Below are 15360 nucleotides of genomic sequence, written 5' to 3' on the forward strand. Positions count from 1 at the left end.
TATACATTTCATAGTGCACGTGACTGAATATCCCTCCGCTTACACACACACACACACACACACACACACACACACACACACACACTTACTTCCACAGAAAATCAGCATGTTAAAGAGAAAGGTTCCAGACTAGCCTTCTTCCTGACATGCTAGCTTTCTATCTGCATGGAACATTTTTGAGCCGAGGAGGATCATGCAAATCTCCACCTGCAGTTTATAGTGGCACAGCTTTGATACAGATATAATTTTACCCCTTAGTGAGTACTAGACCTTAGATGGGATAATTCTGAGGCAAAGCATAGAGCCACCCAACAGCTAATCCATGATAACTGTGCTATCATGTAATGCCCTTTTTGTTTAAATAGCCACATAGATGGGCAACCATAGTCCTATACTGACATTCTGTACCTCTGTAGAATATATCCAACTACAGGGGAAAGGGGAGCGTGCACCCTGGTGCCATCACATTCCATGCCCATGACCCCTACCCATGTTCTCTCTATTTTTCCCCCCATCTGTGAGCAGAATGAGTTTTGTTCTGGGTGGCAGTATAAAGACAGTGTGTGAGCACCTGCATTCAGAGTGGGGCCTTCCTGATTCAACCCGAGTGGCAGCGTTCCCTCTAAGGCATGTGCACGTGCACATGCTCACACATTTTTTGATGTCCGCTCAGTTAATTTTAGTTCCTGCTCGGGTTGAATCAGGAAGATCCCACTCTGAATCCATGTACACACGCACATACTGCCGCTTAGACAAAAACTCATTCCGCACACAGATGAAAAAAAATGAGAGAGAACACTGCTGGGCGGGTTCTAAAATTAACTGAGCGGAGATTTTAAAAAAAATGAGTGTGTGCACAAACCTTAGTGCAGGGTTTCTTAACCTTGGGCCCCAGATGTTGTTGGACTACAACTCCCAGAATCCCCAGCCACAAAGGCCACATCTGGGGATTCAGGGAGTTGTAGTCCAACAACATCTGGGGGCCCAAGGTTAAGAAACCCTGCCTTAGAGGGGACATTGCCCCCTACTGTCCCTGGATTCAGCACTTGCCTGCAGTGATTTGGAATGCCAATACATACATTGTGGACCACATGTATACCAAATTCCAGCATGGTAACTAGTGTGGAAGAAACATTTTGACTTCAAGATACATTGCATGCCTGTAATTTCAAGAGAAAAGGTACAAATGTGCGGCATTTATAGTAATCAGTGTATTTTGGATTACCTCTGTTTAAGAGTTCAGATTTCTAGTTTGTGCTGAAGGTGTCCTAATAAATCTGAAACCACTATAACCAAGTCTGGGCCTTGAAACCCAGACCATACTGTTGTTCATACATGCACGTGTGTAGGAGGAAGAATAGTGAGAGGGGAAAGGTGTGTGGGGTGGCAACATCTGTCCTATCTCCATCAGAAATGGCTTCACACCACTGGAGCAGAACTCAGGAGTGCTGGCATAGCGAGAAAGACTCAAAAAAAAAGCTAGGAGAAGTTTACAAAGAAGTTTTTATTCACAAATGCAGCACAGAATGCACACAAAAGGCAGAACCGGGACTGTACAAAGGAGTCAAGAACGTATCACATTACACGGAAAGAAAAAATGTATCCCAGGATCCAGTTAACAAACATTGTTGCAAGGACAGTAATATGATCCAGACAGGCAGAGGCCACAAAGGTTGCCAGCTTCATGACGCTGCAACACCCCCTGTCCCAGCCCCATGTGGAGGCAGCGTCATTGGAGGCAGGAACATAGACTTGAGCTTCCCAGACATGCTTGCAATCTCAGGGTCCTGAGACTCATAGGATTTTATCAATCGGGCAAACTTTAGGACTCCTAGAAAAAGAAAAAAAAGAAGAAGAAACCTTCTGAAAATCAGTCCGCCCAGGAGGACCCTGACATCTTGTTACCATTCCTCCCTGGAATGCGGGGAGCCTCCTTCGATGATCCAGAACAGCAGCAGCCCCCTTCAGAGGTTCAAAAGAGAGAGGCTGTCCATGCATACCGTGTCCTGAGAGCACACCCTGAAGCACTGTTTCCTCTAAGGCAGGGCTTCTCAACGTGTGGGTCCCCAGTTGTTACTGGACTTCAGCTCCCATAATCCCCAGCCCCAGTGGCCTTTGGTTGGGAATTAGGGGAGTTGAAGTCTAATTACATCTGGGGACCCACAGGTTGAGAAGCCCTGCAGGCGTGCGCATGTTCGCACACTCACAAGTTTTCTGAAGTCTGCTCAGTTTATTTTAGATCCCGCTCAGATTGAATTAGGAAGGCCCCACTTTGAGTGCAGGTGCGCACACACTGCCTTGATACTGCTGCCCAGAACAAAACCTATTCCACGCAGAGATGGGGAGAAGAAAAAAAATCAGAGGGAGCACTGCCCTGAAGTTCCACCCTGGTGCTGATGTGCTCAAATACCTCACCCCTCTGCACTGTCTGTGCTTATTATATTTGTCTGAAGAGGCAAATGCCATAAATGTGATGAAGCTTGTTTCCATAATCAGAAGGCTGGCATGCCCCAGCCTTCCAACCGTGGGAAGCTCCATCACGGTTATGGTGTTTCCCTTTCAGACTTATCCCATAAGCATAGACAGCACAGGAGGAGTGAGGCCTCTCAGTGCACCAGGGCAGGGCTTGCTGCCATCCCTTTGTCAATACCATCGGAAGTGGGCTAGAGTGCCTTCCACTTCCCCTGATGTCAACCAGCCAGAACCTGGTAGACAGAGGAGAGCTGGTCTTGTGGTAGCAAGCTTGACTTGTCCCCTTAGCTAAGCAGGGTCCACCCTGGTTGCATATGAATGGGAGACTAGAAGTGTAAGCACTGTCAGATATTCCCCTTAGGGGATGGGGCCACTCTGGGAAGAGGAGAAGGTCCCAAGTGCCCTCCCTGGCTTCTCCAAGACAGGATTGAGAGAGAGACCTGCCTGCAACCTTGGAGAAGCCGCTGCCAGTCTGTGAAGACAATACTGAGCTTGATAGACCAATGGTCTGACTCAGTATATGGCAGCTTCCTATGTTCCTATGAACCTGTTTTGAACTGTGTCATCCCACAAGTACAGGGGCCTATAGAACCCCTTCCCCTCCACTTACAGATAATTCAGCTCTTGGAACCCACCTTCCCCGTCATTACTGAAACCATAGGCTTTGATCACATCCTGTTGGATTTGGGTAGCCACAGGTAGCAGGAACTGCAGCATTTTGCCCATATCATTGCAGGCATTGTCCCTTGCTTCCTCCATGCGCTGGGCATTCTCTGGCGAGCCAAATGCCTTGATCACTTCAGCCAGAACCACTAAGGAAGAAAGGAGAAGAGTTGTAAGACTATCCCCACAAACATTTACAAGCCTGTGAGGCATATATGTGGCAAGTAGAGGAAAGAGGCACAACACTCCTGCTATGAACACTAAGGAGAAGCAAAAAAAAAAAAAAAGGCATGTTGATCAAATCCCATCATCATCTCAAACTACCTAGGACAGATAAGAAGCATTATATCCAGCAGCCCGGAAATGAGGCTTCTCCAAGGCAAGGGCTACAAAAAGGCAAAGCCAGGTTCTTAGAATAAGGAAGAAGAATAAGATGATCTGGCACTACTGTCAGCATCCTTTGCTTCACAGAAGAGATTCTTCTATTACAACAGAGGAGGAGAGCTGGTCTTGTGGTAGCAAGTATGAATTGTCCCCTTTATTAAGCAGGGTCCACCCTGGTTGCATTTGAATGTGAGTGGGAGACTACATGTGAACAATGTAAGATACTCCCCTTAGGGGATGGGGCTGCTCTTGGAAGAGCATATGAAGTTCCAAGTTCCCTCTCTGGCTTCTCCAAGATAGGGCTGAGAGATATTCCCGCCTGCAACCTTGGAGAAGAGGCTGCCAGTCTGTGTAGACAATACTGAACTAGATGGACCAATGGTCTGACTCAGTATATGGCAGCTTCCTAAGTTCCTAACACAGTCCAGGTCAACAGAGAGCTTTCAGGAAGAGAGTATTCCACCCCACACACCTGGCTCATTGGCGTACCAAACATCCCACAGGGGTTTTCATTCTTGGTTCCCCAGATGCTGCTGGACTACAATTCCCATCATCCGGGGACCCAAGTTTGAGAACCGCTGGACCAAGCAACATGCACTTGTCCACAACTCTTTAGTGCAGTGGTTTTTCAAGTTTCCTGCCTTCAGAGAATCCTTTCTGTGCCAACTCTACCAAGGAAGTTACTCTTATCTGTCACAGAACCCCAGTAAGTAGTGGAGGGCTGCATTCAGGTCCTAATTAAACGCAACAGAAATCAAGTGGTCATGCCTGGACATTTAGCACTTCAGGCTGTACAGTTAACACATTTAAATGCTTTCCCCCTCCATTTAAAAACAAACAAACAGACCTCCCTGAACATAAAAAACAGCATGTTGGGGAGAAGGCAAGTAAAATCCATTTTTTTGTTTTTGTTCACAGCGGAACATCCAAAGAGTCAGTTTGTAGTAGTAACAGCAGCCTCCTGAAGTGGTACAGCTGTGGTTCTTAATGTGGGGTCCGCCAGATGTTGCTCCCAGCATTTCCAGCCACATTACCACTATTGTTATTATACATTGGGACTGGGTATGCTGGGAGTTGTAGTTCAGCAACATGAGGCAGAAATGACCAGGCTCAGACTATCATACTTTGGACACATTATGCAAAGATCCAGCTCCCTTGAGAAGTCCCTAATGCTGGGAAAGTTTGAAGGAAAAAGAAGAAGAGGACAACCAGCAGCAAGATGGATGGACTCAATTACAACAGCAATGAATGCACCACTGAGAGACCTTAAAGGCCAAGTTGAAGACAGATCATCCTGGAGAGAATCTATCTTTGTGGTCGCTAAGAGTCGACACTGACTTGACAGCACTTATTTTATTATTATTTATTTATTTACAGAGACAGGTGTTATTGACTGGTTTGTTTTATCCAGACATCGAGTCCTTCCCAAGGACCTGGGATGGCTGAATTTTATTGTCAATGTTGTTGCTGTTGTTATAGATATCGTCGCAGAATATAAGCTGTTCCCAGTAAAGTTGCTTTTTGTAATTGGCTGATGGTGATTTCTGTGGCCCCTATGGTGTTGAGGTGCTCTTCAAGGTCTTTTGGCATTGCACCTAGGGCGCCAATTACCACTGGGATTATTTTGGTCTTTTTCTGCCACAGACTTTCAATATCAATTTGTAGATCTTTGTAAATTATTACTATTACTATTATTTCTATACCGCCCTTCCAAAAATGGTTCAGGGCTGTTTACACAGAGAAATAATAAATAAATAAGATGGATCCCTGTCCCCGAAGGGCTCACAATCTAAAAGAAATATAAGATGGACACCAGCAACAATCACTGGAGGTACTGTGCTAGGGGTGGATAGGGCCAGTTTCTCTCCCCCTGCTAAATAAAGAGAATCATCGCATCAAAAGGTGCCTCTTTGCCAAGTTAGCGGGGTCAATCAATCAATCAATCAATCATCTGGCAGACCCCAAGAACCACTGCATTACAGCATCACCATTTGCTTCTGGGGGATATATACACTGGATCAGAGCTCAAGCAGAGTGCAGTCATGTTCAGGCCATAGAGACAGAAAATTTCTAGAATCACACAGTATCTATGGGCACTTGTAATCTAAAACCGAACTTGTCCTCCACCTGAACGTCCGACACAGAATTTAGTGAATCTTCATCACAGGCTTGGTAAGAAATACAGTGACATTACTTTGCACTCATACAGAATTATAACCAATGATAGCTTTCAATTTTTACTGAAGTTCAGGTTGTATGTCACTCTAGTATTTTTCTTCTCCACAGTTGGGCATCACTCAGCTGAGAGCCAGCATGGTGTAGTGGTTAGGGTGCTGGACTAGGACCGGGGAGACCCGAGTTCAAATCCCCATTCAGCCATGAGACTAGCTGGGTGACTCTGGGCCCGTCACTTCTCTCTCAGCCTAACCTACTTCACAGGGTTGTTGTGAAAGAGAAACTCAAGTATGTAGTACACTGCTCTGGGCTCCTTGGAGGAAGAGCAGGATATAAATGTAATAATAATAATCATCATCACTCTAAATAGTATACTCTAAATAGTACTCACGCAATACCCCAACTACAGCACATTGATTGGTAGTGGTGGGAAACCTGTTTTCCAGGAAGGACATTTTGCTATTACTGATCTTCTCTTTGAGGAGATTAAAACATTAACTTCCAAACTATTCCAGAGTTTTCCAGAACAGTTTGGAAATAGATGATTTAGTGCATCCCACTTCTCACTATGGATTGTTCAAAAGCCACTCCTCTCCAGGGAGTAATGTAAAGCAGGGGTAGTCAAACTGGCAGTCCATGGACCAAATCTGTTCCACAAAGCAATTTAATCAGAAATGTGTGTTTTCTGGAAAATTTTGAATTGGAACATTTTCGGGGGGGGGGGAAGCAATCTGATTTAGCAAGTTATATTTTTTATACACATATATACATACACACACAACTCCATATTAAATTTCCTCTCATTGTATCCCAATTTTTTTTTAAGTAGCCCAGTAGAAATTTTAGAAATGGAAATTTTTTCACAGAAAAATAAAGTATGGGATTTATTTATTTATTGAGAAAATGATCTAATTGACATATCTGGCCCTGAATGGCCCTGCCAATCAAGACATAGTAGAAATTTTACCCTTTCCCCCCCACTCATAAGGAAATAAAAGTTATTGATCGGAATGTGTGGCTCTAGCTATTCTTTCCCAAACTAATCATGCTCAGCATGCAAAAAGGTCTCAGGTTTTATCCCCGGCATCTCCAGGGAGGGCTGGAAAGACCCTTAGACAGCTGCTGCCAGCCAGTGTAGACAATATGGGAGCTTGCTAGACCAACTGATAGATTCAGATGAGTATAAGGCAGTTACCACATTAATATAACATTAAAACAAAAACAAAACCAACTAGAAATGAAAGAGCCAATCATAAATCACAACTGCCAAAAGACTTTATAGAACACAATTAATCCAGTCCAAAGGCTGTCTTAAGAGGCCACGTCCAGGATGGAAGCAAGGAGTGAGGCAGACGTGGGGACGTCCCTGGGGAACGGCGTTCCACAGCCTCGGTGCTGCTGAAGGCGAACACAGTTCTTCTCTCATGCACCACCACCACCACCGGGCAGAGCTTCCGGGTCAAACACAAAGTGGCTTCCGTGCAGGTGTTAAGTCCCAGCACTTCTGTTGTTAGCAAGCCAAGCAGAGGCCAAATCCCCGCCCCAGGATGATCCCGCTTCCAACATCACCCTGCCTGGCCCTCGCACACCCACACCGTCTTCCCCGCCGCATCCAAGGCGCTCACCTTTGGCCTGCTCCGCACTCAGGGAGACCGGCTGGGCCTGGGCTGGAGCCGCCACCGGGCGCTGCAAGCTGGACATGCGGCTGGGTGGACTTGCAGGTTGTAGCAAGGAAGGTTGTAGCCAAGAGCGGGCGGGGTGGTGGATGCGGCAGCGCCTGGGCAGTGTGCAAGGCGACACGGAGGAAGCACACTACTGCACTCCCTGCTGCGGGATGCGACTCTTTCAGATGCAGGAAGAGCCGCGCTCCGGAGCCGAGGAGAGACGCATCACTCCTGATCCCGGGAGAAACAACAGCTGCCTCCCCAAATCCCACCCTCTAAACAAGCGAACATGCCCTCTAATCTCCGCCTTCCCACTTCCGTGTTGCAAAGCGGGTTGGAAGGAGGAGCTGATCTCTCCGGCACGATAATTTTTTGTTTTCCTTCATGAAACCCACCAGTCTTTATCTTTGTCGCAAATGGTAGCGATGGTCACTGGCTTAGGTGTGTGTGTGTTTGTTTGGTTTTAAAGAATTGGACAATTCACCGAGAATCGGTTTCTCATCGAGCTCTATTGAGCACAATAGCTAAACAGAACCTCCATATTCAGAGGCAGGGTACCTCGGAGTAACAGTAGCTGTAAGGGCAAAGCAATGCTGTGCTTGCGAGCTTCCAGGAAGTATTTGGCTGATCATTGTTGGAAACAGATTGCTGGACTAGATTTAACTTTCGATCTGATCCAGACTAGGGCTCTCCTGTTCCTACGTACTGATGACTTTGCCCCTTCACGTTCCTTCTTCCGCTGAGCGACTACATCCTGTTAGGGGTTTCTTTAATCTTTAGTACTAGGCTGAGGGCCGTTTTGTTTTATGGAACTGCCCAGAGCTGGTGAGGCTGCAATTCTAAGGAGCTTAGTTTATTTAAGAGTGTGGATTCACAAGTCGTTAAACCTAAACTCTTCTATAGAGGTTTTAAGTAAATTTGTTGCTTTTATCTAAGCTAGTGAAATCCTAAAATATTTCGGCTTGTTGAGATAAAGCTTCCGTTAGATCTGGCCTGTACAAATACCTTTGCATACTATCGGCGCAAAAACATTTCTAGATATATAAAAATAAAAAGCTAAAGAAAATATTAAAAATTTTATAACCTTTCAAATCTATCGTTCAACTAAGTTTATAGGGGCTTCCCACAACAGCAGAAAGCCTACTAGACAAATACAAAAAGAGCTGAAATCACTTTCAAGCAACTTCACTCGGTACTTACCCACCGGGAACTGAATGCGATTCAGGTGATGGTGAGTAAAACGTTAATCTGCATTCTGTCTCGATGTTGTTCGCATAACTCAAAAAATTAAGGATGCCTCCCCAAAACCTTATGACTTTTTGCAGAATGTACGTATTTATTTTCACAACTTAATATTTTGGACATTGAGTTTCTATGCTAAAGAAGTGGCTTTTGATTGGCCGTAACCACAAGATCACGCCTTACAAATGACGAAATCGGGGGTGAGGCTAACAATTGGATTCAGAATGTTTTTTCCAAGTGGGCGGGACGGAGGGGGTATGCTTCTTAAAGTGACAGTCTTGTTCTCAGGAACCGCCCATTAGCTTTTTCCGTCCTTGCTGCAGATAGTTAAACGGGTGGTGGAGGGTTGTGGAGGAAGCTAAAGAATTTTTGCTACAGTGGGCATTTTCGAAGCAGTGCTCGAAGCTGGATCCAATGAAACTTCTCCTAAATTGTGTGCCGCCCACAAGTAGAAAAGTAAGACTGCTGTTCTGGTCTCATGTGTTACAGAATATGCAACCCCTTGTGCCATGGGCCCAGAAGTACCACACTCCCGGAGCTGCCTCTGCCACTTGCATGAGGATGAGAAGCTGCCTTAGACAAAGTCAGATTGCTGGTCCCCCTACTAGCTCAGTCCTGTCTACACCAGGACTGCACAATTTTTGCCTTCTAGCAGATGTTGAATTACAATTCCCATAATTCCTGACTATTGGCTTCTGTGGCTGGGCATGAAGGGAGCTGTAGTCCAAAAACAACTGAAGGGCCGAAGTGGTGCAATCCTGGTCTACACTGACTGGAGGTGGCTCTGTAATGTTCCAGGAAGGCGTCTTTCCCAGCCCTGCCAACAGATGCAAAGGGTTGGACCTGGGGCCTTCTGCATGCCAAGCAGGTGCTCTGCCCCTGAACCCAAATGCCCTCCCCCTAAACTGCAGGCATCTGGTCCTTCAGTTAGCCACCTACAAAATAAACACTCTTACTGTTATACCCACTACAAAGGGGACTGAATGACTGTTTGGTATCTTCAGTTCGTGTTGCCTGCTGCTGCTGCCGCCACCTTGGTTGTGGTGCAGCCGGGCCTTGTTACAAAGGGGTGCGTTTCAGACTCAACCATGTATCTGCTTCCAGCCAAGTATCGTGGAGAGAAACTGACCTTGAGGGCAGGGCAGTGTGGTCTGAGTGTGCCCACATCCACTTCAATGTTCTGCCTTCTTACTTTTCTAGCATCGTAGGAGATGTCATTTTTATATCATTTGCATCCGGTGCTGGGTTTCTAGTAAATGCCTTATTCTGTATTCAGCTCAACTTCAGGAATTGCATAGCTGTAATCCTGTTACCATTTCATGTATTCCTTGTCTATCCCTTCTGATGATCACTTTGGAAACTCACCTAGGCAAGGAGTTCCTCTGCATTATTATTATTATTATTATTACATTTATATCTCGCTCTTCCTCCAAGGAGCCCAGAGCGGTGTACTACATACTTGAGTTTCTCTTTCACAACAACCCTGTGAAGTAGGTTAGGCTGAGAGAGAAGCGACGGGCCCAGAGTCACCCAGCTAGTATCATGGCTGAATGGGGATTTGAACTCGGGTCTCCCCAGTCCTAGTCCAGCACTCTAACCACTACACCACGCTGGCTCAGGTGTCTTCCCTGCCCCCCACCCACCCCCATCCCGTGTATAACATCCAAGTCAACCGTCTGTGTATAAGACCAATTCCTGCAGTCCTCCCCCACCCCCCAAAAAAGTGGGGGAGAGATCAGACAAATTAAGTCCGTGCCTGGGTTGTGGTGCCTTACATATATACATGTAAATCCACCTATCCACCCCCAGCACAGTACCCAGTGACTGTTGCTGGTATCTATCTTATGTTTCTTTCTAGATTGTGAGCCCTTTGGGGACAGGGTTCCATCTTATTTGTTTGTTATTTCTCTGTGTAAACCGCCTTGAGCCATTTTTGGAAAGGCGATGTAAATATGCACACCTCTGTATTCCTCCATTATGCAGAATGAATCCTTGGTGATCCTTAAGTTTTTAACAACTGAATTCCACTGCCAGGATGGTAATACAAAGGGAACATAGGAAGCTGCCATATACTGAGTAGATGGCCCTTGGGCCATCTAGCTCAGTATTCTCTACACAGACTGGCAGAGGCTTCTCCAAGGTTGCAGGCAGGAATCTCTCTCAGCCCTATCTTGGAGATGCCAGGGAGGGAACTTGAAACCTTCTGCTCTTCCCAGAGTGGCTCCATCCCTTGAGGAGAATATTTTATAGTGTTCACACTTCTAGCCTCCCATTCAACTACAACCAGCGTGGACCCTGCTTAGCTAAGGGGACAAGTCATGCATACTACTACAAGACCAGACAGGAAGAAGTCCAAACCTCAACCCTATTTTCCCCGCAGAGACTCTTGCTCTGTCCCTCAAATCTAGGGCTTCTACTGACAGAAGTACAAATCACTTTCCCTTGCTTGCTATTGCCAAAGAAGCATGAAAGCAACACCAAAGGGAATAAGATGCTGGGTTTATCCAAGCTACTGCATTTGGAGGAGAAAGGATTCACCGTCCACAGGATTGCCAATTCATGTGTGTTTGGAACCATGGAGGTGCAGAATAATAGGGAAAGGCCCACTAAATCATCTCTTATTCCAGTTTGGAGCGATGGCTCCTGTTTCCAGCACTAGTGTGTTCTACTTCCATATCTTGCAACAGGATAGCAGGGGATCTTGTTTCAAAATCTTAGAGCACCTGATAATAGCAGCAGCCCCTGGGTGTGTGTAAAATGAGCACAACAACACTGTTTCCAGAAGCCTCTCTTTTGTTGCTTGCCTGGCTCCTTTTTCTTTAAGAATGTCATATATCTATGTGTATAGAAATTGCTAGTTGGGAAGATTGGGTGTGTAGGGAGATCCTTCTCCCATAGTTCGGTATCTTTTAATGTTCTTATGTAAATATATATGAGGACAGATCAAGATATACAACCGTGAGATTAGACACACATACGGGGAGTTCAAGGAATCACAAATTGCTACGCAAAACCGCCACGTCTAACGGGATGTGCATGAGTTAAAGTACATCAACTGGGATGGGTGAAGGGGAAAGGGGCAACTGCCCTCTTGGAAACAGTCCCACCATGCCTTGCATCTTTGGCCACATCATCTTTCTCCAGGGAGACAGGAGAGGAAAAGACAATTGCCATCCTAAAAACAGTCCCCACCACACTCTCTACCACCAATGTTCCTTCAAGGCATGGTTAAAAAAGCAGCTGCCCTCTCGAAACAGTCCCGTGGTGCTAGGCACCACTTGTCTTGGCCCTCGAGAGTTGAGCAAGAGCGTGACGACGACGCCTTGAACAGTCCGACGATGCATTGTTCCTCTGGACTATTTTGCGTGTCAAGGTGTGGAGGAAGGGCAGCATATTTAGTCCCATCGTCCTTTGAGCTCCTGCGGATTAGCCACATCTGCCCCAAAAGCCGGGTCAGAGGGAAAGGGCAGAGAAGAGTTGCACGACGGTTTATACCTCTGCTTACTGGATATTACTGAAAATCAAGACATTTATCCCAAATCCTTGCTGGTGTTTCACACCCCACTGTCCTTCCCACTTGCCACCCTCCTCCCTCCCAGCGTGGTTGCTCCTCACTCTTCTGCTCAACAACATCAGTTGTGTCCGTCATTGTGCAGCTTCCCCTTCGCCCACAGCTTGGTTGGTTGGTTGGTTTTCTCTTCTCTCTCTCTCGCTCGCTCTCTCTCTCACTCTCACTCTTTCTTTTGAAGAAGTAAAAGGTGTGATGAAGTCATCATGGGTAATGGGATCCATTTAAAGGGGCTTGTCACTTTCCTTTTTCAGGTGACTGAGAGAAAGAAGGGGGGGACAGAGGGGGAAAGTGAGCAGAACAAATATTTAATTTACCTCATTTGAAGACACTCTAATTGCTTTCATTGCAACTAGCTCAGAGGGCTCTTCTGGTGGCTCAGTACTTAACAACACCCGGGAGAAGAACCTGCCCAAGACATTTTGGTGCCTATTAATAGGAGAAGACATTCCCCTCCTATGAATTAACATGGGGGACAATCCATTGGGAGATTCACCTCAAATGAATGGGAGCCATGCAACAGCATGGTAATGCTCTTCTGCATGTATTTCCTGGGATACAAGGACCTGACACCCACACTGCTAACCGCAATGGTGCCCCAAACTTTTCCTCGATTCTCTTCTTTTGACACAATAGCTACTGCTCTCTACCAACTAGCCTTGCCCTGCTTTGGGAAAGTTCCTTAATGCAAGGCTTGACAAATCCCAGGTGCCAGGGAGCCATGGCGCCTAGAAATGTAATGGTGGTGCCCAGGTTAGGCTGTTCAGAGGTAAGGGCTGTTCTCATGCGCAGCTCCTGGAGTAGGGCTGATCAGGCGGGAGCCGCACAGCCAATGGGAAGGGGGAAATTAAGGGCCCTTAACAGTCATGCACTCAGACAGCTCATTTATTTGCAGAATTTATACACTGCCTTTCAACAAGTACCCTAGTGGCAGCTTACAAAACAAATCTATATAAAAGCATAATAAATCACACAGCAAATGAAAGTTAGTCATAACTAAGCCCCATGGAAATCAATGAAGCAAGTTGGTCATGACTAACTTTAGCTTCATTAATATGAATGGGCCTTAAGTCCAATTATAACCTACAAGAGATAAAACAGTCTCTTGGCAACATAAAATAGCATATGGTTTAACCTCAAGCAAATTGCAATGAAAGCATTTCTTACGCCAAAATGCTCTGGAAGATTTGCTCAGTCTATCACATACAAGAAGTCTCCCAAAATTGCACCATGGGAGGCTCCATCCAAATTTTATTTATGGTGCTTTTCAACTTGCTTCAGTACACAACACAACTTCTCTTGAAATAATTTAAGATTTCAAGAATGAAAATAGGTACTCAAATATTAGTGCTCAATTGCTGATTTTATTTTTCTATATAAAATCTCAACATTTTCACAGGACATCTTGAATGGTATGCGGATTTTATCTATTATAGATAAAGTAGATGTGAAGCTTGCTTTTTATTCATTATTTGATTTCAATTATTTCAAGAGATACCAAGTTGTATGCAGAAGCAAGTCAAAAAGCACAAAGGCACCATAAAAAGGACAGGGATTTTCTGGGTGGAGGGGATCCGATTTCAGGATACTTTTTATATGTGACAGAGCACATTATTTTGAGCACTTTGGTGTAAGAAATCCTTATGTTGCAATTTGTTTGAAGTCAAGCTGTTTTCTGAGCTAGATTAACTAACCTAAAAAGTCCGCCCCCCCCTCCAGTAGCCCCTGCTCTTGCCTTCTGAAGCGGGAGGGCAAACAGAAAAGAGCCTCTGAGGATGGGTGGTTCATTGTGATCAGGTCCAAAGGGGATAGTTCCATATCATACAGGCAGGGCTCTTCAATCTGAAGGATCAGACCAGACACCAGGAGCCACTTTGACCTCTTCAGAGATGTGGGTTGGAATTTCCCCATACTTTATTTTTCCATGGAAAACTTTCCATTTCTAAAATTTCATTGGCTGACATCCAGATTAGCATTGCATATGTGCAGCAGGATGAGTTCCAGACTACTGTTGCTTGAGTGAGGGAAGGGGCAACTTTTGCCCATCGTCCCTCCCCTCTCAAACCCACTATGCATCCCAAAAATATGGCCCGAGGGTCACACAACTCTCAAGTGAGGGTCAATAGCACTCAAGTGATAGCACAGCGACCGTCTGAAACTCACACTGCTACACAATGCTAGTCTGGATGTCAAGCATTGTTTCATAAAATTCCTTAAGAACAATGAATGGATGCCAGTGCAATATTAGGCAAGTTTCAACAATTTCAAAGTTGTAATTAATGTTTTTTCGGGTGAATATGCCCAAGAAGTATGTGAGAGGGTACATAAGTTTTATTGATTTATGTGCATATCTCCACATAAAACTTTGAATTTATTTAAGTATAACAATTAAAATACATGAAGTGCCTTTACTGATCCGCTGCACTCATCAAATATTTCAATTCAACTATTCAGCTACTTGAAAAACCTTTGAGATACAATGTGGAGAATTAATATGGTAGAGGTGTTTTCCCAGAAGTATTCCAGATCTTTTTCTGGAAAAATTTCCAGTTCAATTTTTTTCTGGAAAACCCACATTTCTGGACCTCTTTATCCATGTGCATGTGGGATCCCACATGCACATATAACCACATCACCCTGCAACCAATCTTGCCCAAGTTCTGCCAGCCCATTGCCTCATGGCCAGCTATCCAGTCCTGTTCCCTTCCAGCAGAGCCCTCACAGAGATGCCTGGAGCCCAGGACTCCAGGAGGAGTCCCTCCATCCCAAAATCAACAAATGGTTTCCTGCTGTAGCTCTTCCAAACCACCTCCTGGGGCCACTTCCTAAAGGAAGTGGAAGTGAGAAGGAAGGCGGGTTCCTGTCTTCCACACTGACCCCTCCCCTCTCCGCCCTGCTGCTGGGAGGTCTGTGGGCTCTCCTGGGTCCTACAACCTGACCGACTCCTTGCGGCTCTCCACGACTGATCACAGCTTTGGGAGTCGCTGCGCTCCAACTCATGTGGGACTCGCATGGTCCTTTAAGTACTCCAGCTTCCATTAATTTAGGGCTTTAAAAATAAAACTGAGCAATCTGAACTGGACCCAGAAACAAATCAGAAGCCACTGAGGATCTTTCCACCCTGGGGCAATATGGCTACAGTGATCAGTATTGACTAACAATCTGGAGGCTGCGTTTTGCATCAGTTGACGT

At 45.6% G+C, this 15360-nt stretch overlaps 2 protein-coding genes and 1 non-coding gene across 6 annotated transcripts in view; all 3 read right to left on the reverse strand.

Moving 5' to 3' along the window:
* Positions 1-1485: 1485 nt before the first annotated feature.
* C2H12orf57 (chromosome 2 C12orf57 homolog) lies at positions 1486-8699 on the reverse strand. 2 transcript variants are annotated; one of them, XM_053290863.1, is made up of 3 exons: positions 8559-8699; positions 3108-3284; positions 1486-1831 (listed from the first exon to the last, which is right to left on the reverse strand). In XM_053290863.1, the coding sequence occupies exons 2-3, from the start codon at positions 3229-3231 to the stop codon at positions 1683-1685; spliced, it is 273 nt and encodes a 90-aa protein (XP_053146838.1). In that variant the 5' UTR covers positions 3232-3284; positions 8559-8699; the 3' UTR covers positions 1486-1682. The 2 variants fall into 2 exon arrangements, with proteins under 2 accessions (XP_053146838.1, XP_053146837.1); XM_053290862.1 differs by lacking the exon at positions 8559-8699 and adding an exon at positions 7320-8075.
* Positions 8473-8533, reverse strand: LOC128348399 (U7 small nuclear RNA). Its single transcript, XR_008318123.1, has one exon. It is a non-coding gene; the product is annotated as a U7 small nuclear RNA (small nuclear RNA).
* Positions 8700-11467: 2768 nt separating the features above from the next.
* The window catches only part of ATN1 (atrophin 1), a 54447-nt gene continuing 50554 nt past the window's right edge, over positions 11468-15360 (reverse strand). For all 3 annotated transcript variants that reach the window (XM_053290781.1, XM_053290782.1, XM_053290780.1), the window contains one exon: positions 11468-12426. In XM_053290781.1, coding sequence (XP_053146756.1) covers positions 12393-12426 — 34 coding nt within the window. In that variant the 3' untranslated portion in view covers positions 11468-12392. The remainder of the gene's footprint in view (positions 12427-15360) is intronic.

The sequence above is a fragment of the Hemicordylus capensis genome, chromosome 2 (genome assembly GCF_027244095.1).
Source record: "Hemicordylus capensis ecotype Gifberg chromosome 2, rHemCap1.1.pri, whole genome shotgun sequence".
Classification (NCBI taxonomy): Eukaryota; Metazoa; Chordata; class Lepidosauria; order Squamata; family Cordylidae; genus Hemicordylus; species Hemicordylus capensis.